This window comes from Mesoplodon densirostris, chromosome 11 (assembly GCF_025265405.1).
Source record: "Mesoplodon densirostris isolate mMesDen1 chromosome 11, mMesDen1 primary haplotype, whole genome shotgun sequence".
NCBI lineage: Eukaryota > Metazoa > Chordata > Mammalia > Artiodactyla > Ziphiidae > Mesoplodon > Mesoplodon densirostris.
Window position 1 is genome coordinate 85,802,672 of NC_082671.1, and position 25,576 is coordinate 85,828,247.

Below are 25,576 nucleotides of genomic sequence, written 5' to 3' on the forward strand. Positions count from 1 at the left end.
ATTGTGCATCTCACAGGCTGTGAGGAAACACTGGATGCCCCCTCCCAGGCCCCGACGGCTACGACAGGTGCGAAGCCCGCCCCGGAGGAGCTTCTACTGCCCGCGCAGAGCCACAGGCGGCGCCGGGGGACGTCCATCCCCGGACGCCCAGTCGGAGCCCAGGCGCGGGTTTCCCCCCTCAGGCCGGCAACCCACGGGTCCGCAGTCGCCACGCAGCGCGGCCCGCCCCCTTGAAGCCTTGGGAGGGGAGGGAGGCGGGGTCGGCCGCGGCGTCACCGCTGACGTAGCCGCCCGACCGGGCCGCCGCCGCCGCTGCTGCTGCTGCTGTCGCCGCGGCACCGGGGAACGGGGAAGGGGGGCGCGGGAGACGAGCGCTAAGATGGCCGCTCCGGCTCGAGCTGGTGAGTGTGCGTGAGAGGCGCGCGCGGCTGCGGCGGTTGGCGGAGCGAGGCTCCCTGCTGGAGCAGAGATCCGACGGGAGCCCCCAGGGCCGGGAGGCACTTAGCGACGTTTTCCCGCCGCGCTGGGCGCAGGGGTCCTGAGGGAGGGAGAGGGGCTGCCGACGGACTGAGGGGAGCGAGCCTAGGGGAGCGTGGAGGAGGAGGTGGCGGCAGCGGCGGCGGGTCCGGCGAATTTAGAATTGGCGCCTCTGGGAAGTTAAGGTGGGTCGAGCGATGCCCTGGCCGGTTCCGGCACCTCATGAGTCCCCGGAGATGCTGCCAGCAGCGGCGTCCCCTGTGGCCAGGGGCACCGCGTAGCCACCCTGCGCTCGGCTGGGGGCGGGGGACGAGTTGGGAGAAGGGGCAAAATTGGGGGACTTGAGGGGATGCAGAGGGGGAGTTGTGCCCCGACCCGCGTGCCGGACCGTGGAGGAGATGTAATCGCGAATCTGATCGCGTATCTGATGCGGGCTGGGGCGCTCTGTGGAGCTGGCACTGTCGAGATAAAACCGCATCCTCCTCCTGGCTCTGAGTGCCGCCAAGTGATGCTCGAAGCGCCCCTGGGATGCTTTGGAAGGGCGGTTCTAGTCCTCCATTTAGAAGGAATGTCTTGCCTTCCCTCCATTGATCGGGTCCCGGCACTGCCAGCACCTGCTGCCACTTACAGACACTTGGGATTTTTGAATACCAGCTTTCTAAACCATTCCCGCTGGCCTTCGGGGAAGGAATGCTAATAGGCTAAACTTATTGGGGGGGGGCATAAAGAAATGTGTCAGCATAGGGAGAAGAAAATGACTGCTCAAGTTTACGAAATAGTAGGACTCGCCCTCTCCTCCACCCCCGCAATAAAAAAGAAAGTGAAACATGGTAATTGTTTCAACTTCAAGTTTGAGCTGTTGTAAATTCTACTGGTAACTGGATAATTTCTTGCAGTTTTAATTTTGGAAGTTAAAAAATAAGCAAGTCTTGAGAGAGCCGCTTTATCCTCAAACCCCCGCTCCCCATTTTTAAGCCTTAATTGTCAGATCCTGCGAGTAACGGGGTTGTGAAATTAGCATAGAAATACGACTTTCAGGCCCTGCACTTGAATTCCTTATTATCTGTTAAGTAGCTGCCTGTGGGGTAAAAGTAGGGGGGTGGTAATGTTGGGCCTGGAATTCCATTTTGAGTTGTCTTTAAAACCAGCTTTAGGTATAAACAAGGAAAAAGAATTGGCTGTTCACTGTGATCAAATTAGGAAAGCCAAGCATAAGTTAAGCACATGTTTATAGAATATTTCATAATCACAGTGAGATTCAGTACTTAGTTGTCTTGAAAGAGATGAACACTTTGTATTCTTGGAACCCTAATCTTTTTATCCTTAATTTAGCGTCTCAGGCCATTTGAAAGAGATTTAATACATTTTGTCTCATTGAGCCTCTCTCCCCCGCACTGCCATTTCTCTAGCTTTTTGTGTCCTAGCCATTAATTTTGCAATGGGTAGCAGATTTTTCAATCCAATATTTATCATTGTAGACTATTCATATTGAAATTTAGACACATTCTGATATTGAACAGAGTTCAATACATACATGGTAGAAAGTTGAAGTGTTTTGACTGGTTTGATTGTGCATGTCTTATTTTTCATTGAAAATATTAATGTCCCACATTTTTGTTTAAGCTTAAAAAATTTAAGTGATTGGTGAATCCGCGTTTAGTGTAATATACAATGATAAACTTTTTGGAATATTTAAAATGGGAAATCCGTTGAAGACTTGGGTTAAATGTTTGAAGTATATTGTTTCTACCCAATTGTCTTTACCCCCCTTTTTCACATATTTTTTTTCTTGCACTCCAAAAAGAAAGAAATAGGTATCATATATACCTCTACCAAACTTTTCCACTACACACTTGAATCTTACTGAGTGTTATAGCATTGGTAGTACATAAGAGGATTTTCTGCTCGTTGGATTGTTTGAAGGCAGAGTCTGATTGTATTTTATTTGTAACCCTAGCACCTGACTTACTGCTTAACATGGAGGAAAAACCTCCGTAAATGTTCGCTCAATTGGGTTTTTGGATCATACAGAAGTACAAGGAAAGGCAATATTTTGGCATCTTGGTAGCAGAAAAAAACTGTGCTTTGAAGTTTTTCTCCTTCCTGGCAATGTTAGCCAGAATGAACATTGCCAGATTCTAATGGAGTTGTCTGGTTGAGGGAGATTAGACAGAGGCTGAGAGCATGGGCTTAGGAGTCTAATCAAGGTAGGAAATGTATGCCCAATCATTTCCTGAATTCAGTAATGGGGACAGTTTTACCATTAGGCCCAGCCCAAACAGGTGACAAGTAACTAAAATATAAAAGGATTCTACCAATACTGGCTTCTGACAAAGATTACTATAAGAAGTACAATTGATTTTTCATAGCACTTTCAGACATCATAAACACTTTATTATCAGAAATTCATTTTTAATGGAGTTTTACATGCCATAGAAAACTTAATTTATAGTCCAAGAATATACTTGTTAGGCCAAGTCATATATGTACTAGAATAATAGTCTGGCCATTTCACACAAAGTATTTGAGCTCAATTTACTAGACCCACGGTAGAATGCCCGATCTTTTTATGAATGTTTCCCCTGTTGTTATGAAGTTAGCTGCAGTAGGTTGATGTAATTATAAATATTTTGGAACAAAATTGCCCATGAATGAAATACTTGTAAGTTGTGGTGGGTGAGGAAATCAAATAATCTGGCAGCGGAACTTGCTTTTCCTTAGATGGTCAACTAGATACAATCTCTGTGCCTCAGGAGAGGCATGCTAGAGACTTGAAGAAGGCCCAGGGAAAGAGTATCCTTTATTGTTTAATAAGTTTCAAGCAAGATCCGGGTAATTATAGATTCTAGATCTCTAGAGGAAGAAAGAATAGCCAGAGCCTTTCTAAGGATAAAGGAAAGGAAATACATCATGATTGACAAGGAGAGGTGCCAAAACACATAATAGACATAATAGCCTACCTAAGATGGAGCAGAGAGAGTTTGAGAGCCCATTGTGTTTATTCATTCAATAATTTGTTCATTCAAAAATATTGAATCCCTTTATATGTACCAGGCACTATGCTTGGCCCTTGGCATTTTATAAACATCTCTTAAGAGAACAGGGTGCTATGGTGGTTCCGTGAAATAAATGGAAAATTGAAAACTGCTTATAAGGAGTGGGTAAGGTTTGCCCTAATTACTGTGGATAGTTATTTTCATTCCTATCCAGATGCATGTAAAGATTGTGGTGGTTAGTAATTCCTAAGGCCTACTTCCTATTGAAATTGCCATTTCCTCCTATCTTTTATCATGGAAAATAACAAATCTTCCTACTTTTAATAGCTTCTAGAGGATCTGTTTAGGTTATTTGGTATTGTTAAAAGAAAAATAAGTTTTGTTACAAAAATTTTCTTTGTTAAATGAAGATTCAACATATGCCATCCCTCTTGGGAAGTCTCAGGAGAATTTTCTTTAATGAGATAAAGATGGTTACTGTGACAATTTTATTTAAATATTCTACTTTATGCCCAGTGGTACATGTTTTTTTCTTCAATAAGAATATAATTTATATAAGTATTTATATAAAATGCACATACCCATTTCCTATGAAACAATAGTTATATCCCAGTTATGAAATGTTTTAAAAATTGAACTTATTCACCATGTGGTCATTGGTATATAAAAACATTTAACAAAAGATGTGTGGGAAATGGCTGGTCATAGATAAGAGTAGAAAAGTACATATTGTGCCACAATTTGAAAACTCTTACATACCATGTTAAGGAGTTTGAATTTATCATGTGGTCTTATAAGAGTTTTTAAACAATCCTTTGATAGTTGTAAAAACTGTGCCTATAAGACACACTAGGCATTATATAAAATGTAAATCTTATATGATGATTATTTGACTAAGTATGAACTATGAAAGAGGGAAGTTTCTTAATAGAGCATGATGATGTCATATTAGTGACTATTCAGATTTTAAAATACTCTTTCTAGAAATGTATATTAGCTATTTCCCTCATTTTATGTCACTTTTTAAAATAGTAATTTAGTTTGGCTATTTTTGTGTTTGTTTTTCATGGTAACTTCCAGACTTCCATAAAAACATTTTTAATGAGAAAAATCTAAAAACTATGCTACTAATTGCACTGATTAGAAAATCTAAATTACTTTCATATAACTGATCTTTGGTACCTAACCTCTTGTAGTTTCTATGCTTTCTTTCTAAGTGTCTTCTAAAGAAACTGAGGTGGAAAGTGAGTAGTCACCTGAGAAAGATCATTATGTTAAAGATAACTAAAAATTTATAGTGGAATGTTCATTTTTGAAGTAAAAATTAGTTACCCTTCTAATTTTTCAATGATTCTTATAGCCTTTAGTAATACTTATATTTGGAGGGTATAAATATTTATTTAAATATTTATTTAAAGGGTCACTACATGTCATACCAAAATTTAAAATACCCCAATTAGGGTTGGGGAAGTATTTCTCAGTCTGCTTTTGTGTAATATCTATTTTGGGCATCTGGAAGCATGTAGGATGGGTCAAGACACATGGTAGGCTTTGGTTAAGAACAGAGGAAATAGGATAATGGCATCACAAACTATCTGGAAACTGCCTTAGCTGGGCAAAACGGCCACTTGGTTAAGAGGAGGGGGTAGTTTTGGTCACTAGTGATCAATGACTTTCTATTCTTAACCACTGATTTAAAAGACACAAAGAAAATTGAAGCGAGCCTGCAGTTAATACTAGTTGACTGACTGTGCCAAGAATTTGGTGCCTGAAACAGTATGGCTATAGAACCTAGAGGATCTTCATAAAGCCCTTACCTTTTCTTATGAAGGAGATAAAAGATGTTTGAGAAGTAGTCCCTCCTTACCACAGGGAACCTACCTAGCAGATAGTTGGCAGAGAAAGGATGTGCACACAGATAAACCCAAGGATTCACATTTGGCACAATTCAAGCCTTTTAGGAAGTTGGGAGAGAAGATTTTCTTAACTAGAAATACTTTATGAAGGAGTTGGGCCTTGGAGGATAGATAAAATTTTTTAAAGGTGGAAGTGAAGGAATGAGGAAGATGAGTTCAGGAAATGAACTGGAGATTATTCCTTTTGGCTGGAGTGCTCATGACAGAGGGGTAATAAGATGAGACGAAGAAGATAGGCTGGAATCTGGAGAATTTTGAAAGCACGACTGTCAAATGTAAAGTATTTTTTTTACTGCAGTATTTGAAAAACTGCCATTTAGTGATTTGTGAGCAGCATTTTCTCTTTTTTTCTTTTTTTTTTTTTTGCTGTATGCGGGCCTCTCACTGCTGTGGCCTCTGCCGTTGCGGAGCACAGGCTCCGGACGCGCAGGCTCAGCGGCCATGGCTCACGGACCCAGCTGCTCCGCGACGCGTGGGATCCTCCCGGACCGGGGCACGAACCCATGTCCCCTGCATCGGCAGGCGGACTCTCAACCACTGCGCCACCACGGAAGCCCAGCATTTTCTTTTTAAATAAAATAGAATAGGAAATATCAGAATACATTATTTTTATAAGGATTGTTTGTGAAACTTTTGCTCCAGGTATGTGTGTTACATGTATACACACATTTACTGGAACCTGATGTAAAGTTTCTAAGGAATCTTAGTCGAAGTTAGAAATCCACTGCTTTACTTGACTATGAGGAACAGAGGGTTTTAAGTACAAGTGTTAAAGGCTCAAAGCAAACTTGAAGATTAATTTGGCAGGATAGTACTATGAAGGAAAGCGAGAGTCCGGATGATGAGAGACCAGTTTGGAGGTTACTGCTGTGCTTCAGAGTGATTTGTCCATAATGAGAATGATAGTTCTGGAAATGGAAAGGAATGAAGGCTTGGGGAATGATAACCCTACTATATATGACAAATTGAATGTTTGCATGGAAAAGATGGGAGGGAGGAATCAAAAAAAAAAGTTTAAGATTTCTAGCCTGGGTACTTGAATGATAATACAGTATCTTTAATAAGAGAATATTGGAAAAGCTAATTCTGTGAAGGCAAAATGTATAGGTAAGCTGAGTTGAAGTGTGCCTGGCACTGGTTCAGAAGGGCTAGGTCTGAAGATAAAGACTTGGTAGATGGCTATCTACACCTGACCATTGAACCTCTGCTGGTAGAAAGGGTTCATTACAAGAAGAGGTTTGAAGAGCCATTAAAATAGATTCCACAGTGTCCTCACTGTGTGGTAAGTATAAGCAGTTTTGTGCTGTCGAACCGTAACAAGTTAAATATTTTACCTGTAAACTTATTTGATATTTGTGTGTGATATAAACCTTTGACTATAAATACTATATCTAATAAGATCTTATGTTTTATTTCTCTTCTAGTCATTTTAGCTTTCTATTTTATAATTGCTTTAATGATATGCTAACTCTGTAAAATAATTAGGTTTCAACAAGTCAAATACAATTATTTTGTAAACTTTAGAGATTTGCTGAAGGGAATTGTAAAAATAAAGATGCTTGCTCATTTATATGGCATGAAAAGTTTGAATAGCTTGAATGGTTTTCTTTGAACAAATTAAAATTTTTATTGTCTTTAAGCAGTGAAGAATGCAAAGCAAAGCTTTCAGAATATTTATAAATCCATCTGTCTTTAAAATAAAGATAGCATATCTGGTTTAAAAATAGCTATTTCATAGCTGTTAATTGGAATTTAAAGTGTGAAACTTTTAAAAATATGAGAAAATGATATAGGTAATTTTAATCTTTATATATAGATTTCATTCAAAATATCTTGACTATTTGTATATTGCTGTTACATATAGATACAGGTAATGTTTTACCAGAATCTACATGGGGGGTACAAAAATATTTTGTTAACTCTCTATAAAATGAATATACTGCCCCAAATCACTTCTCCTATCTGCTGGTGCCAAACAGAGCTAATACATAGCTTCTCAGCAGTGGATTAGCAAATGAAAAGAAGTGCTCTGAACCCAGTAGAGAAAAATAGGAAGTGTCAAGAAATACTCCCATCCCCCTTTCTTCTCTTCCAAGCTTGTAGATCTTTGTGTGATGAGGCCCCTTTGGGTTATGCTAGTAACTGTCTCCGAGCTGTGGCCAGGCCCCTTTGGGGTACTCTAGTAACTGTCTCCGAGTTGTGTCCAGGCTTTTAGATCTTTGTGTGACGAGGCCCCTTTGGGTTATGCTAGTAACTGTCTCCGAGCTGTGGCCAGGCCCCTTTGGGGTACTCTAGTAACTGTCTCCGAGTTGTGTCCAGGCTTTTAGATCTTTGTGTGACGAGGCCCCTTTGGGGTACTCTAGTAACTGTCTCCGAGTTGTGTCCAGGCTTTTAGATCTTTGTGTGATGAGGCCCCTTTGGGTTACGCTAGTAACTGTCTCCGAGCTGTGGCCAGGCCCCTTTGGGGTACTCTAGTAACTGTCTCTGAGCAGTGGCTCCAGGCAGCAGAGCAAACTGGAGATGTCTGGTGGCAGCTGCCTGGCTCTCTAGCTCCTTCATTCTTCCCTGCCCTTCTCTTGGTCGTCCACCCCCTACTGGTTTCTTTCATAAATAGACTGAGCAAGTGGGCACCCTACTCTAAAATATTAATCTCATGATCTGTCATTCCACCATTCTGGTTTCACTTCTTTGGATTTTTTAAAAGATTTAATCTGAAAGATCCCCTTTTAAAATGCAAATACCCCTGGGAGAGGTCTGACCTTAGTCCTCAGCTAACATCTTAATTATCAGTTAGTACCTAAGTTTGCCTTAGTACACATTTGCCTGAGAAGAACCCCTGGCTAAAAGTGATAAAACTAGAGGGAAGCTAGCATTTATAATATTAATATTAATAATAGTAGTAGTAATATTATTATTATTATTGGCAGGTAAGATGTACTAAGGGCCATATTATTAAGTGCCAGGAATTGTTGTAAGTGCTTTACAAATATAAATCTCCCTAATTCCCTCATCAACCCTATTGATGTTATTACCACTGTTATTTTACAGATAAGAAAACTGAGGTATGTGGAACATAAATAATTGTCTATGTCACGTAATAAATGCAGCCGAGGGTTAGACTCAGGCATTTGGATTCCTTAGGGCTGTTTTGCTGTGAGACCTCTTGCCTGCTATATTGCCTCTCAGAGAGATGGCATCTGATCAACATTTCACCCTTTTTACAATTTCGCATCAAATGGAATTATGCTATTTGATTATAGGCCACTTCCTGTTGAAAGTCAGGGGCCTTGCCATCATCTAAATAGATTTTCGGCCATGGCTCACGGGCCCAGCCGCTCCGCGGCATGTGAGATCCTCCCAGACTGGGGCACGAACCTGTGTCCCCTGCGTCGGCAGGCGGACTCTCAACCACTGCGCCACCAGGGAAGCCCTGTGGGTTTGTTTTTTGAAATAAGCTTCTAATCTCAGGTAATGCTTAGCCTGCCAGAATGTAGAAGTTCATTATATTGCCACTCACTTCATATTTTTCCTCTTTTTTCTTAATTTGCTTATACATCCTTGCACATTCCTGAGAGTCTATTCAAATACAAAGACAGAATGGGAGAATACTATTCTCTTTCCTTAAGGCAAACTGTCAAGTCTATCAAATCAGAGTCTATCATTACAGAGCCATGAATTAAAGGTCATTATTGATTTACTACTGGAAAGCCAAATTTTAAATGGTAGTTAATTAGAATATTTAGTATTTTTATTTAGTATTATTTAAATAAATAGAATGTAATATTGATTTGTTCACTATAGCTATGTGTCAGATAAATATTTATTGTTTACTGAGCATTTACTATGTGCCAGATATTTTGTTATCTCAGTCCTTTAACAATTCTGTGAAGGTGGTTTGATTTTCCCTGTTTTACAGATGAAGTTTAGAGAAGTTAGAATATTTGCTCAAATCAGACATATAAACAGTATGTGGCAGAGGTAGCATTCAAACCTAAGTCTTTCTACTTCAAAACCCATGCTTTTAACTGTGATTATATTTTAGTAGCTCCACTTAGGGCTCTCAGAATATAGACACTAATGAGATGTATTTGGGTCTTGCCAGTCCCAATTTTTAAGAAAACGAATATTTTTGTAAACTGCCTTCAGACTATTGGATAAAAGGGGATATGAAAAGGGACTGCTACCCATTCTTTACCAGTAGATGGTGGCATAAAATTAAAAACAAAGTTTTTAAAAGGAACCATCAGAGAAAGTAAAGTGATGTGTGCGTGCTTTCAGAGCAAGGTGGATGAAATATTAGTGAAGTCTAGAGTAAATGAAAAGTGAGAACTGCCTATGGTATTATGACGGGCAGCCCAAGTACTGGGAGCAGAGAGAACAATTTTATAAAATTATTCCTGGAAAAATAAAATAATTCCTGGAAAAATACCTTGTGAAAAAGAAAAATATTGGCTTTTTGTTTTTCTTTTATTAAAAATTGACATTGTTCTGCTTAGTTTTCAGATGCTTCAAATGTTATGAACAGAGACTTGTTTGGATTATGTGTTTCTCAGCTAGACTAAATAAATGCTAACAATGGATAAGTGCAAACACATTGGGCAGTTGCAGCTTGCTCAAGACCATTCCATCCTCAACCCTCAGAAATGGCATTGTGTGGACTGCAATACAACTGAGTCTATTTGGGCTTGCCTTAGCTGTTCCCATGTGGCCTGTGGAAGATATATTGAAGAACATGCACTCAAGCACTTTCAAGAAAGCAGTCATCCTGTTGCATTGGAGGTGAACAAGATGTATGTTTTTTGTTACCTTTGTGATGATTATGTTCTTAATGATAATGCAATTGGAGACCTGAAGTTACTACGAAGTACGTTAAGTGCAATCAAAAGTCAAAATTATCACTGCACCACTCGTAGTGGAAGGGTTTTACGGTCTGTGGGTACAAGTGATGATTCTTATTTCTTACATGATGACACCCAATCTCTGCTTCAAAATGAAGATCAAACGTATACTGCTCTTTGGCACAGGAGAAGGATACTAATGGGTAAAATCTTTCGAACTTGGTTTGAACAGTCACCCACTGGAAGAAAAAGGCAAGAACAATTTCAGGAAAAAATAGCAAAAAGAGAAGCGAAGAAAAGACGGCAAGAATTAGAGTATCAAGTTAAAGCAGAATTGGAAAGTGTGCCTCCAAGAAAGAGTTTACGTTTGCAAGGTCTCTCTGAGTCCACCACAGTAGAGATAGTTCCTGTTCAAGTACCACTGCAAGCCTCAGCATCACCAGCAAAAGATGAAGTAGTATCTACCTCAGAAGATATAAGACTAAAAGAAGCCAGTGACTCCTCTGTTAAACAAAGACCAATAGTAACTCCTGGTGTAACAGGATTGAGAAATTTGGGAAATACTTGCTATATGAATTCTGTTCTTCAAGTGTTAAGTCATTTACTTATTTTTCGACAGTGTTTTTTAAAACTTGATCTGAACCAATGGCTAGCTGTGACAGCTAGTGATAAAACAAGATCATCTTATAAGCATCCTCCAATCACAGATACAGTATATCAAATGAATGAATGCCAAGAAAAAGAAACATGCTCTGTTCGCTCCAGACATCCAAGTTTATCATCAGGACTAAGCGGTGGAGCACCAAAGAGTAGAAAGATGGAACTTATTCAGCCAAGGGAGCCAAGTTCACAATACATTTCTCTCTGTCATGAATTGCATACTTTGTTCCAAGTCATGTGGTCTGGAAAGTGGGCCTTGGTCTCACCATTTGCTATGCTACACTCAGTATGGAGACTAATTCCTGCTTTTCGTGGTTATGCCCAACAAGATGCTCAGGAATTTCTTTGTGAGCTTTTGGATAAAATACAACATGAACTAGAGACAACTGGTACCAGGTTACCAGCTCTTATCCCCACTTCTCAAAGAAAACTTATCAAGCAGGTTCTGAATGTTGTAAATAACATCTTTCATGGACAACTTCTTAGTCAGGTATGGATTTTTTTTAAATCTTATTTTCATCTTGGGGAATTCATAAAGTGAAGCCTAAAAATGCATATTCTCTGTATATCTAGTATGTTAGCACTAGTACTGTTCTCAGGTCAAACTTGGTCACTTTTACAATGTCTGAAGAAGTCAGCTCACTCTTATAGTTGTTTCCTTCATGAATCATTGGAAGTAGTTTTACATCCATGGTATTAAAGCTTTTTGATGGGTAGAGGGAATCAGGAAACAGAACTTCATAGGTTAATAATATTGCATTCGTTCTCTGAGGGATTGAGAAGAGTTTAATCCCACAAGGAACAGATTTGAAGATACTTTTGTACTGGGAATGGATTTGGTATACACTTGAGAAATTTCAGGGACAAAGGAGTAGCCCTGGAGGATTTCCTATAGAACCGAAGGGGGCAAGGTTTGAAAACTTTAACAAGTAGGTAGCAAAATTTTAAGGTAAATAAATGTGATTTCATCTAGAAAGATCCTAAATGGTTTTCCTTTATTTTAATTATACCTGCAAAAATTTCCCTTGTGAAAGTCACAAAATCAGAATCTTCCATCTAATTAATGATTCTCTAGAATGAGTGGACTTGTTGGTAGACTATTACTAAACATCGGCTCTCTACTTTTCCAGAGCATAGAGCTTTAAAAAAACTTTATTCAAAATTGAGTTATTTTAGTGAAGTGGATGGACCTAGAGTCTGTCATACAGAGTGAAGTAAGTCAGTATGCATATGGCTGATTCGCTTTGTTGTGCAACAGAAACTAACACAGTATTGTGAAGTAATTATACTCCAATAAAGATCTATTAAAAAGTTTATTTGCGGGCTTCCCTGGTGGCGCAGTGGTTGAGAGTCCGCCTGCCGATGCAGGGGACACGGGTTCGTGCCCTGGTCCGGGAAGATCCCACGTGCCGCGGAGCGGCTGAGCCCGTGAGCCATGGCTGCTGAGCCTGCACGTCTGGAGCCTGTGCTCTGCAACGGGAGAGGCCACAACAGTGAGAGGCCCACGTACCACAAAAAAAAAAAAAAAAAAAAAAAAAAAAAAAAAAAAGTTTATTTGCAAGAGGGATGAGATATGGGGATATATGTATAGCTGATTCACTTTGTTATAAAGCAGAAACTAACACACCATTGTAAAGCAATTATACTCCAATAAAGATGTTAAAAAAAAAAAAGTTTGTTTTTTAACTGAGGCAATTAGGCTCCTATACACATGCCTCTGTTCCTCAGTTCAGCTTTCATGGTAATGGTACCACCTTTTGTTTTTATAGCATACTTTTCTGGAATGTTGTTTAAATATTTCAAATGTATTTCTTCTTAGGGAATATCTATGAAGTTTATTTCCCTTCATATTTCAGAAATGTATAGATTCTACATTGTGTCAATTAGCACATAAGAGTTGTGCTTCTTGTGTTGCATGCAATTTTATTTTTCCATCATCTTTCTCTGTCATTTTAAACTTTTTATGCAGAAGTTAAAATACACAATTATAAAGAAAATAATATATACCATATAGAAAATCTATATGGTACAGTAAATCTATGCAGAAGAAAAAATCATCCCTTAGTACCATAACTCCACATAACCCACACATAAAACTATTAATATTTTGGTATATTTCCATCTAGGTTTTTTTTTTCTTCTGAATATTTATACATATTTTTCCCCCTAATTGTATGGTCATGTTGAATTTACCTGCTTTTTTCACTTTTTCATTTAATAATGTAAGGATTTTTCATAGTCATCAAAATATTTGATCATTCTTTTCACAACATTTCAGTGTCCATCATATGTATATACCATAATTTATTTAACCATTTCCATATTGTTGACTTGTAAACTGTTTCCAGACATCATTATAATGTCACGATCAATTAATATGGTTTTTCTAATGATTTCCTTAGGACAGAATCCTAGAAGTAGAATTACTTTGTCAAAGATTAGGACTTTTGATACTTGGCTTCAAATTTCTTTCCAGAAAGTTACCATTTTGTATTTTGAATAGTGAGAGAATGGTTATGTGCTTGTTTTTTCCTTTATGGATGAATTTTGAAATTAATAAAAATTGTTATGCTAGCATTTTGCTTTCTTCCTTTCAATGTGTAATAAACACTTAGGAAACTGGTCATCTCAGGAGATTCAGAGGTTGGAATGCCCTGCCCCACCCCACCCCCACACCAAATTCAAGAAACTTTTCTCAAAAGGTCAGACCACGGTCCTAGTGAGTCCCCAAACTAAACACCAGGAGTATTATTTTCTTTGTGTCAATGTGTTAAATCTAAAATCTACATTAAAATTGGCCTCTTTGGGCCTCCCTGGTGGCGCAAGTGGTTGAGAGTCCGCCTGCCGATGCAGGGGATACGGGTTCGTGCCCCGGTCTGGGAGGATCCCATATGCCGCAGAGCGGCTGGGCCCGTGAGCCATGGCCGCTGAGCCTGCGCGTCCGGAGCCTGTGCTCCGCAACGGGGGAGGCCACAACAGTGAGAGGCCCGCATACCGCAAAAAAAAAAAAAAAAAAAAAAATTGGCCTCTTTATTTTTTTGTTTGTTCCAGGAATATAGCTTTTTTTTTTTTTTTCTTTTTTTTTTTTGCGGTATGCGGGCCTCTCACTGTTGTGGCCTCTCCCGTTGCGGAGCACAGGCTCCGGATGCGCAGGCCCAGCGGCCATGGCTCACGGGCCCAGCCGCTCCGCGGCATATGGGATCCTCCCAGACCGGGGCACGAACCCGTATCCCCTGCATCGGCAGGCGGACTCTCAACCACTGCGCCACCAGGGAGGCCCCAGGAATATAGCTTTTATGAAAGAGTTTAGTGATATTTCATATCATGTGTGGATTTTTAGATCTACAGAGTCTGTCTTCAGTTATGGGCAGTGTTTGTTGACATTAAATCCTGCTGAATGCTTTACTGAAATTATTATTCTTTCCTTTTCCAGTTACTGTGTTTCCTACATAAGTTGTTAGAAAGGCCTCATATTCTGTGTGGTTCCTATATTTTGATGAGGATTTTAATGTAGTGATGTTTGCTTTAAGTGGGAATATTTATGTTATATATATATATTTATGTTATATGTACTATCTTTTGAAATTATCAGTTGGAAGGGCTTCAAAATATATACTAAATATACCATATATAAAAATATACTATATTTTAAAATCTGTATATAAAAATATACTAATAGTATTTTACTTGTATCATGGTTAAGAGGTTATAGGGATTTGGGGAGAGAAAATTAATCAATGAAAGTTGAGGAAGGAAAAAGGGCAAAGAACCTCAAGTCTAATAATCTAAACACATTAAATTAAATGCATATAAATATATATCATATATATTATATATGTATAGACGCACATACACACACACACATATATATATATACACACAATGGGTATATAACTGAGTCCATGGTTTGGTTTTCTACTAAATTCAGACTTGACTAATGCCCTTGGAGCTTTTCGAATGCCTAGTAGCTAAAGCCCATCAATGCATAATGGGTTTACGGAAGAAAAAAATTATTCCCTGAAAATAATATAAAACAGATTATTCAGAATTCTGATAGTGCGTTTTCAGAAGAAGAGCTAATTTACTGGCAGTGACTTCTAGTGAAAGGAATAAATATTTTGACAGAAGGATTGTAATCTGAGAAACTAATATTTTTATTTGCAGGTTACATGTCTTGCATGTGACAACAAATCAAACACCATAGAACCTTTCTGGGACTTGTCACTGGAATTTCCAGAAAGATACCAATGCAGTGGAAAAGATATTGCTTCCCAGCCATGTCTGGTTACTGAAATGTTGGCCAAATTCACAGAAACTGAAGCTTTAGAAGGAAAAATCTACGTATGTGACCAGTGTAATTGTAAGTAGAAGCTGTATATTCTCTTTGCTTTTCTAAGGTTAGCAAAGAGAAACACAAATGAAGGAAGCTGGAACAAATTCCTTTAGTAGCAGGTATAGAAATAAACTGTTAGTTTATCAAAAGAAACTTGGCTGGATAGTTCTACTTTTTAATTGGCATTTGTGAACTATATGTTTGTTTTGCCTTATTGATGACATTAAAACTTTTTTGATCCTATAGTAAAGTATAGAAAGGCTTCATAAAATAAAATTTAAATTTAATATGTGAGGGCAGAATAAAGTAGCAAATGGGAATAGTAAAAGATAACCATGTTATTTAGTACTGAATGAAATGTTTGCTTTATGAGTCTTTTTGCTACATATCAAAACATTGATATATAGATAATATATGTGTGTGTGTGTGTGTGTGTGTGTGTGTGTGTGTCTACATACTTATATAATAGGAAATAAGACATATAGCTGGACTGCTGCTATGGACTTTGGCTTCATAAAAACAAAAATTTATTCAAAAACCATCTACTGACTGTCTCTTCTATATTAGTAATTGTTCTAGTTGCTGTGGATAGAGGTAAGACGCGTTCAAGATGCTCACATACCTAATGGAGGAAACAGACAATTAAGATCTACTATGATAAGCTCTCTGATAGAGGCGAGCATAGGAACCCAGCACTGGGGGATGAAATAGCCATTTCAATTAAAGAAGCATCATCCTCCAGGCAAATGGTATATAAAACCACATCAGATCTTCTGTGTCTTTATCCAGTTTCTTTATCTCTGTCAATGTGTACATGGCATTTTAGTGTTTATATTTGCAGATATTCTCCTTAAGCTCCATGTCTGAAAAAATGATTCTAGGGCTTTAGATACTAAACTTCTAAGGTAATATAAAAGCAACATGGGCTGTTCCAGCATTGAAAAAATGGCACATGAGTTGATAGTATTCTAGAACACATACTAACATTGTTTTCTGTGTGCTGCCTAATATAAAATCTGTTAATTTATAGGAGCCTAAGATTTATAAGGTTAAAAGAAAATAAACCTTTATCAAATTTGTATAGTGAAGTATTTTTTTCTTGGACATAAATGTGAATGGTCCTAGATGCTTTCATCACCAAATCTGGGAGTAGAAAGATATGAATAAATGCAGAATATGGCTTTGTAACATGTTTGTGTGTGTCTCCTGGGTCCACCAAATAAGGGCCTAAAAGAGCTGCTTTAATTTAATACATAATGGCAAATGTTTAAAATTATAATTCAAGGAGTTAACGTCTTTTGTCTAGCTACACTTGGACCATATATTTCTGGATGACAATCCAAAGGTAGGTCTTTGACATTCAGCAGCAGCCCAATACCTGGATCTCAGGGGCACAGACCTGGAGGAAAGCTTTCTGGTAGCAAGAGGAGATGGGTTAGAGGACAGCCTCATGGTGGACTGATTCTACTTCCTACATGAGAAGCAGCTGCTGCTACGGCTGGAGTCGCAGTTGTACAAGTTGAAGAATAGCTCCTGGACATCAAGAGCAAATTTTGGTAGCCAGTGGCCCAGCCAGGACAAGGTCCATAGGTGGACCTCTAGAGAACCAGGGGGGTAAACAAAAAGAATCCTCAGTTCCACTTGTTTAAGATTTGGTACTAAAATAGCAAGATACTGAAGGAGACCTCAGATGCTGAGCTAGTAAAGGCTTGCTTTCTTGGGCAGTGCTGGGGTGGATCCCCAGGAAGCAGGGATGGGTGTTCTTGGAAGGAAGGTCCCATGCCCCGGGGATCCTGATTAGCCTTAAGAAATGAACTGACCATGAAACTTTTTAATTAGACTTTGGTAAGAGTATATTAAAGTATATTTAGGGAGAGTTTTAACTTTTCCTGTTAGTTGGCATAGCCAAATCCATTTAAAAATATTATAGCACAGTATCATTCTTTTGCCTTATTTTCAGGATTATATTAAATCATGTACAGTATATATAGGGGATTGGTTCCAGGAGCGCCCACTTTTATACCAAAATCTACCGATGCTCAAGTTCCATAGTAGGTCATCTGTATCTGCAGATTTCGCATCAGTGGATTCAACCAACTGCGGATGTAAATTTCGATCCATGGTTGAATCTGTGCATGCGAAACCTGCAGAGGGCCGACTGTACATTTATTGAAAAAAATAATAATCTGCATGTAAGTGGACCCATGTAGTCCAAGACTTTGTTGTTCAAGAGTCAACTGTGCTTATTTGTTTACATGTCTGTATACCTTGACTAGCTCATAAGTTTTGTGTGTTTACATGATTCTAAGTATCTTGAGGGCAAGGCCATGCCTTTATCTCTAGCACAGTAACGCAGTAGATGTTTAATTGATAATACATGTCTGAATTATTTTGAGTTTACTCAGCTTTTCCTTATATCCTTAAATTTGCATCTCATTCTGTCTTTAATATCACAGCAAAGCGTAGAAGGTTTTCCTCAAAACCAGTTGTGCTCACAGAAGCTCAGAAACAGCTTATGATTTGCCACCTACCTCAGGTACTCAGACTACATCTCAAACGATTCAGGTTAGTAGTAGAATAAATTTTAATACTTGGCTAGATGACTTATCTACTTCTGTTTGTTTTTTTTTAAGGAAAAAAATCCTGTCATCGTCTCTAGCCCTAATCATAGACACCATGTTCAATAACTCTCCTTGACTATCTTCCCTTGCAGAATGTACTGCTGATCAGCAGACCCCTTGTATTTCGGTCTGCTAGTATCATTCTCCTTGTAAGTCTCTGCTTATAGCGTTTAATATTCAGCATATTTTAGGTATAAAATTTTTTAAATTTAAATCTATAACTTGAGAGTATTTGACCCAATTGCTTCATGCTTGGAAAATATTTGAACAATAGTATAGCAGTTCAGTTCCAAGCAGTTAAAAACAAAAACAAAAAACTTCAGTTTTCAGAAATATATTTAGATTAGTTGGCAAATCTGTTGGTTAATCAAAGCGTATGGTTTCATACCTTGTAATAACCATGTTAACTTGAGAGTTTATTGTTCTCTTAAGAAATGAGAAGTTACTTTATGTGCTATGATTTGAAAACTATTGAGATCATGTTTCTTGTACGTATTAGTTGTTGCTGGTTTCTTTCTTTTTTAAATTAAAGGAATACATGTTTAAAAAAAAATTCAAACATTACAGAAGGTAATGTAAAAGCCCAAACTAAAAGTACCTCTTTCTCTCAGTCCCACTTCCCAGAGATAATCACTGTTAATGGAAATAACTGACTAAAGTTATTTATTTAAGCTGTTAAAAGTACAGTCAGCAGATACCATGTGAGTGCTTTTTAATGCCAGATGTTGTTTCATATTCTTTGGGGAATATAAGGTTGGATTCTTTTCTCAACAAGATTATAATCAGGCATGCACAGAAATAATGGTGAAGTAGAAATATCAAGTATCACAAACTATATACAAAATGATTTATCAGCGCCTTGGAGGAGAGAGTTAGGCGAAATCTAAACATTCCCAAAGCCCCTCTAATGGCATAGAGGACTTTGTATAATTTAAATCTCAGCTCATATTTCCTCTCTTTAGAGAGGACTTCCCTGACCATCCTATTTAAAAGTAGCACCACCCAACCTTCAGTGTCACGTTACCTACCCTATTTTTGCTTCATGGCAAAAACCACTATCTGCGATAGTTTATTTACTTATTTCTCTCCCCACGAACAGAAACTCAGTAATGACAGGGATCTTGTCTTTTTCATTCCTATATTCCAAAGCCTAGAACTGAGTACATAGTAGATGCCCCAAAATATTAAGTGAATGAATGGGGTGTATACAGGAGGAGCACTTTAGCCTGAGAGCAACCTGAACAAAGGTATGAAGGAAGGAAAGGGTATATAACAAAAGTTTAGTGAAAAGTCTGGTGAGACCTGCCATGGTGTGTAAAATCAAGTGGAATGAAAACAGGAAGATTGTTAGGAGGTGAATATTGTTCAGGGCCAGGGAGCATGGAGAGGTGAGAACATGTAAGATTCCATAAAGACAGAATTGAAAGGACTTAAATTTCTGGTACTTAAATTGGTACTTAATTGGCTACTATAAATTGTTGAAGAACCTCCTGTTCTTCATAATTGCCTCTTTAATCTGCCATTTAAAGCTGGCCTTAATTTAAACCTATTTGACCCCCTTCCATCTTCTGCCCAAAACATTTTTGACGTTTCATGCCCTATTTCTGATTCAGAGACCATTTTTATGCCGCTTTTACCACCACATTTATCTCTTTCCTTTCTCTTCATCTATTCAGAAAGTACTATTGTATTTGCCAGTGTATACAATACATAGGGTATATAAGATAAAAGGGAGAATGGGATTGGGGAGGGGAGCCCAAGAGCTTTTAAGAAGCATAAGAAACAACATTTCTAATACCTTAGAAGCTCTGATGTGTGTGCCTCCTAGTCCTATTCCCTCTCCCTCTCAGAAGTAAACCATTATGAATTTTGGGTATAGTGTTATCTTGTTCTTTATCATTTTACTGTATTTTTATCAGCAGAAAAAAAATGGGTACCCACATATTGATAGAAATGAGTATTTTTTCTTTTTTTAGTTTTTATTTTATATTGGAGTATAGTTGATTTACAATGTTGCACTAGTTTTAGGTGTACAGCAAAGTGATTCAGTTATACGTGTATCTATTGTTTTTTAGATTCTTCTCCCACATAGGTTATTACAGAATATTGAGTAGAGTTCCCTGTGCTATATAGTAGGTCCTTGTTGATTATCTATTTTATATATAGTGATGTGTATAGGTTAATCCCAACCTCCTAATTTCTCCCTCCCCCGTATCTTTCCCCTTTGGTAACAATAAATTGGTTTTCAAAATCTGTGAGTCTGTTTCTGTTTTGTAAATAAGTTCATTTGTATCATTTTAGATTCCACATGTAAGTGATGTCATGTATTTGTCTTTCTCTGACTTCACTTAGTATGATGATCTCTAGGTCCATCCATGTTGCTGCAAATGGCAGAAATGAGTATTTTCTAATTAGATAACTTTTTAGCATAATTAAATAATTTAAGGTTTGAATTTTATGGTAAAATAAAAGATAAAGTGAGAATGACAGGAACTTTGGTTAAGCAAGTCCCATTATTTTCCATGCTTGGTCTTCCATCTTTACTAAGATTAAAGGTACACTGGATACAGGATTTTTTAATACATTTAATAGGGAAAGATTGGGATATGACTTCTAGTCCAGCAGATGACATAATTTGCAAGTCTCACCTTTAGTTCCATACCACATTTTACATCATACTAATAAGCATTTTCACGTTTTTTTTTTCTTCATAAAACCTGTCTATATGCCCCTCTCCCTTCTCTACCTCCTACTGTCTTAACCTCATGTTTTAATACTTTTTAAAAAAATTATTTATTTTTGGCTGTATTGGGTCTTTGTTGCTGCACACAGGCTTTCTCTAGTTGTGGCGAGAGGGGACTACTCTTCATTGCGGTGCGCGGGCTTCTCATTGTGGTGGCTTCTCTTGTTGCGGAGCACAGGCTCTTAGGTACGTGGGCTTCAGTAGTTGTGGCATGTGGGCTCAGTAGTTGTGGTTCGCGGGCTCTAGAGCGCAGGCTCGTAGTTGTGGCACACGGGCTTAGTTGCTCCGCAGCATGTGGGATCTGCCCTGACCAGGGCTCAAACCCGTGTCCCCTGCATTGGCAGGCGGATTCTTAACCCCTGCACCACCAGGGAAGCCCCAATACTTTAATACTATATTTTCATCTGTCTCTCTTTTGCCTCTGCACCATACCACCCCAAGTTGGATTATAATCTCTTGAAAGAACTAACATACATTACATTATTTTTCTCCTGTAGCACCAATTCATACTATGCATAAGATGAAAACATTGCTTTACATGCATAGACCCCATACTGGGAAGCATGACCAACAGATTGAGAAACTGACAGTACAGGGACATTATTTGAGTTTTGTCACTAACAGGTGTTATACTGATCTACACACAGGGAAGGGTCACAGTTTCTATTTTTTTAGTATGAAGAGCTCTGAAGTGTTCTGAGGAATTAGAGGTGCCCTGTTTTGTTTTTTCTCCACCCCTGACCAAGAAAGGTCCAGGTTATGTCTCCCAGAAACAAACTCTAGGTTCTGGGACATCCTCCTCAAAGTACGGACAAGACAGTAATGAATTAAAAACCCTTTGGTGTGTTGAATTTCTCTCTTCAAAGGGGGAAAATGCCATAGTGCCATATTTTTCTGAAAGTTAATTTTCTTCCTATACTGTCATCTAACCACAGAAGCCAAATAATTTATTTTACAACCTGACTGTACCTGTTTGGTAAATAAGCCTACATTCCTCTATTTATAGCCAACTTTAGCATTGAAAAGATTTTCTATTTACACTATTTATTATATATGATTGTACTCTACGCTGAGGCCTTCTATTATTATGAGTTTGGACCTAGTACGTGGTTATTTTCCCTTGACTTTGTTGATAATTTTACCCTGATTTGTTCGTAGGTGGTCGGGACATAATAACCGAGAGAAGATCGGTGTTCATGTTGGCTTTGAAGAAATCTTAAACATGGAGCCCTATTGCTGCAGGGAATCACTGAAATCCCTCAGACCAGAATGTTTTATCTATGATTTATCTGCTGTAGTAATGCACCACGGGAAAGGATTTGGCTCAGGACACTACACTGCCTACTGTTATAATTCCGAAGGAGGTAGAGACGAGAAAAAGTATTTTATCTTGGGTTAGACTTTTGGAAGCCGGAGTTCAGGCTTTCGGGGTTTCTAAACTGACCACTAAGTAATCTTAAGCAAAGCCACTTGACCTCTAGTTTTCTTGCAAGAAGAATGCTTCTGCAGTATTGTTCATAAAAAACAGGGGGTTATGTGCAGAAAATGGGATATTTTATGTAGGATTGTGGTAGTTTTGAGTTAAAAGAGCTGAAGGGATAAAATAGTAAGGATGGTCTCAGTAATTAAAAAGTCAGAGAGTGCTAAAGGCACACTTCCAAGAGTAGGTCCTCTGTTTATTGGTTTAATTCAGTTACTTTCGTTAAAGAACAAAGCGTCTAATGAACTGGGGGATCACAGATATCTGGAACAAACTGAGTTCAAGTTCTAACATATAAAACTCACTTTTACTTACTGCCTCCATGAACCTTAGAAAAAAGAGATATGGACAAAAGGCCCAAATAACCCATGAAGGCAATTAATTTAACACTACCATGAGTTGTACACTATTTGCTTTACAGTATAATTACCAGCAAAGCATGAACTGGTAAGATTATACCAGGAATTAAAGCTAGTGTCAAGTGAACTAATCGGTCAGATTCTGTAACTTCAAATTACTTCTAGGATAAAGGTAGATAATTCCAGAGTAACATACTGCCCAAGCTGTATTTCTAATTAAAAGAAATAAATTGGCTAGACAATTATTTTCCCTTTGAAAAAAGCTTAACTCTCACTGAAACTGTCTTTAAATCCATGTTTTCATTTATACTAGAAACTTCTAAAGTTCCTTTGTAAACATTAAGATGTATTTCTGTGCTTCACTCTAGGGTTCTGGGTACACTGCAATGATTCCAAGCTAAGCATGTGCACTATGGATGAAGTACGCAAGGCCCAAGCTTATATCTTATTTTATACCCAGCGAGTTACTGAGAATGGACATTCTAAACTCTTGCCTCCAGAACTCCTGTCTGGTAGCCAACATCCCAATGAAGAAGCTGATGCCTCTTCTAATGAAATGCTTAGCTGATCCAAAGACAGTGGGGCTTTCTTCTTGTGATTTGTATATATACTTTTTTTTTTTGTATACATACTTTTTAAAAGGGCTGACAATTTTGAGCTTCATTGTTTTTATTTTTACTTACTAATCAGTGCACACTATGTTTACACATTTTGTATCTAACTACAACAAATCTCTTTTTTACAGAGGAAGTTAGCATAAGTATATGTGTATCAATGTCAGCAGGTAACTAAACTTCTCAAGTACTTGGGAGTTTTAAACTTTTAGTGTTTACCTCAGCCTGGTGTTACCTCTTTTATATTTTGATGTCTTAATTGGCTCAGATCATTTGTGCAATCTTCTACTGAAGAAGTTCAGGTGGCATCATTTTATACATTTCTTATTTATCTTTTATAGCTATTTTCTATACAAATTCTTATCAGACAGAATATTAGACTTTTTTCACTAATAGTCTTACCAAAAAAAAAAAGGCATTTCTTTCAGATTTGTATACTGAAGTCACCTTTGCCCCCTAAAGGGAGTTAAACTACTACAAAGTGAAATATCAAGGTATCACTTAAATACTCATTGATCACACTCATTAATATTCCTGAGGCTTTGTGTGTTACAGGGCTCAGAACAGACATTATTTTGGTTATTGGAACTTCCTTTTTTCAAAAATTTATTAAGTTTTAATAACTGTTCTTTATTTGGCATAGTCAAACTGTATACAAATGAAGATGACAGCTTTATAAATAGCATGTTTAAATGACTTCAGTACTATGGACATGAAAACAATGATGGCCGAGACTTATAATGACTGTCTGGCAGCAAATAGGTTTGTCCAGATTCTAATAAAGCAGTCATAAAAAAACTGAATGTAGCAAACAGTATATTATGATATAATACAAGTACAGTTCAACTTGGATATGAGTTCATTTTATATATTTAACATTAGATCTCTTAAAGCTTTGTACTATATTGTATCTTGAAATTTTTAGTTTAAAGGGATAAAAATAAGTCTTGAGGAGAAAAAATTGCATAGGACTGAGATATTGGCATCTGGGCAAAATATTCAGTATCTCATTTTTCTAAATAACTAAAGCCTAGATTAAGTTACTCTTGCTAGGATTATGTGACTACTAAGAGCCTCTTAGATATTCAAACACTGGGCCCTGACTTTCTTAAAATTAAAAATCATACTTGCATTTTATTAAAAATATAGTATGTAATACTCTTTGCTCTTCCCTAACAACCTTATTAGATCTCTTTAAAGTCCTACAGCTGCTAATTTAATTTTATTCAGAAAGATGAGAATCCACTAACCTCTATAGAAGAGCTATGTAAGATCTTAGCTAAGTGTTAACCACTGGAACATCATTTATCTTTTTTCTCAAGTGGGTTGTGCCTGCAGGTTGAAATCATTTGAGGCAGCTGATCATGAAGTGCAATGAGAATTTATCACTGAACAGACAGATCATTCATGCCAAAACTACAGCTTGAGTATTAAATGGCTATGGTTTAAAATCATTCATCTATTGAATAGCTATGCAAGTTGTTACCTCAACTGTTAACATTATTATACCTCATTAAAGATTTACTGTGGTCAAGATACCTGAGTCTGGCGTTTCTTAATGTCAAGGATTGCTTTATACTTAAACTGCTACACCTTTTAGTACCTAATTTTAGTGGAACAGTTAAAAACAACTCTGGAAGCTATGTTGTTTACAATGGTATAGTTGCTTGTTTCAGTACTTACTTCAATGTAAATATATGAGAAAGTAGTAAGTGACTTAGCCCTTTACTTTTTAAATCCTTTAAACTAAAATCTACGGGGGAGGCTCTGTGTGTCTGAAGTCAAGGAAGGGGGGTACATGGGAACTCTGTACTTTATGCTCAGTTTTGCTACGAACCTAAAACTCATCTAAAAAAATGACGGCTATTAAAATAACAAAACTAAAACCTAGTCAATGAAAAGAAACTTAGATTTCTTACAGTACATCTCATTGTGGACTTAGACATTCTGCTAAGTTGATCTAACAAAAAACAACGTGTTTTGGTTGTAAAATAATTTACTAAAGGCACTATTGTTAAACATCAAGCTAATAATTTGTTACCAATAAGGTACATCATTGTAAACATGACAAAATGATTTCAAGAGATACATGGCTAGTAGGTGAACAATACAATTTTTAAGTAACAGCTTTCCTATTTACAAGATCGTATCCCTTGCCATTCTGGGGCATATGCAGTGATGCCACTGCTCCCAACTTGGGAAGGGAGCTTCAAGCTTATAATCGGTTTGAGATCACTACTGCTAAAGAGGTTTTACAAAGCTACAAATTCTTGACTCAATTCAAAAGTTCTTGGGTTTAGAAATCCAGATACTTTATACCTCCCACCAAAGCACATCAAAAAGGTATGGACTCAAAACCCCAAAAGAGCTAGCTGGAGGGCCCAAGCCCTGTAACATGTCCAGGCGTGAACTGGTGAGCTCTGCCACTTGCACATCATCAGAGAAAATGGTGAGATTATTCAAAGGTAGCTACTGAACATTAGCACCATAATAAACATGGCTCATATAGCTAAAAACTATACTGTTTATCCCACAAGAT

General features: G+C 37.9%; 1 protein-coding gene across 2 annotated transcripts; it reads left to right on the top strand.

Annotated features, from left to right (window-relative positions):
- The first annotated feature begins 328 nt into the window (after window positions 1-328).
- Window positions 329-23,403, top strand: USP44 (ubiquitin specific peptidase 44). 2 transcript variants are annotated; one of them, XM_060111859.1, is made up of 6 exons: window positions 329-401; window positions 9,886-11,377; window positions 15,052-15,247; window positions 17,677-17,785; window positions 21,743-21,948; window positions 22,792-23,403. In XM_060111859.1, exons 2-6 carry the CDS (start codon window positions 9,956-9,958, stop codon window positions 22,989-22,991), a joined length of 2,133 nt encoding a protein of 710 aa, XP_059967842.1. In that variant the 5' UTR covers window positions 329-401; window positions 9,886-9,955; the 3' UTR covers window positions 22,992-23,403. The 2 variants fall into 2 exon arrangements, with proteins under 2 accessions (XP_059967842.1, XP_059967843.1); XM_060111860.1 differs by lacking the exon at window positions 329-401 and adding an exon at window positions 604-662.
- The last annotated feature ends 2,173 nt before the right edge of the window (window positions 23,404-25,576 follow it).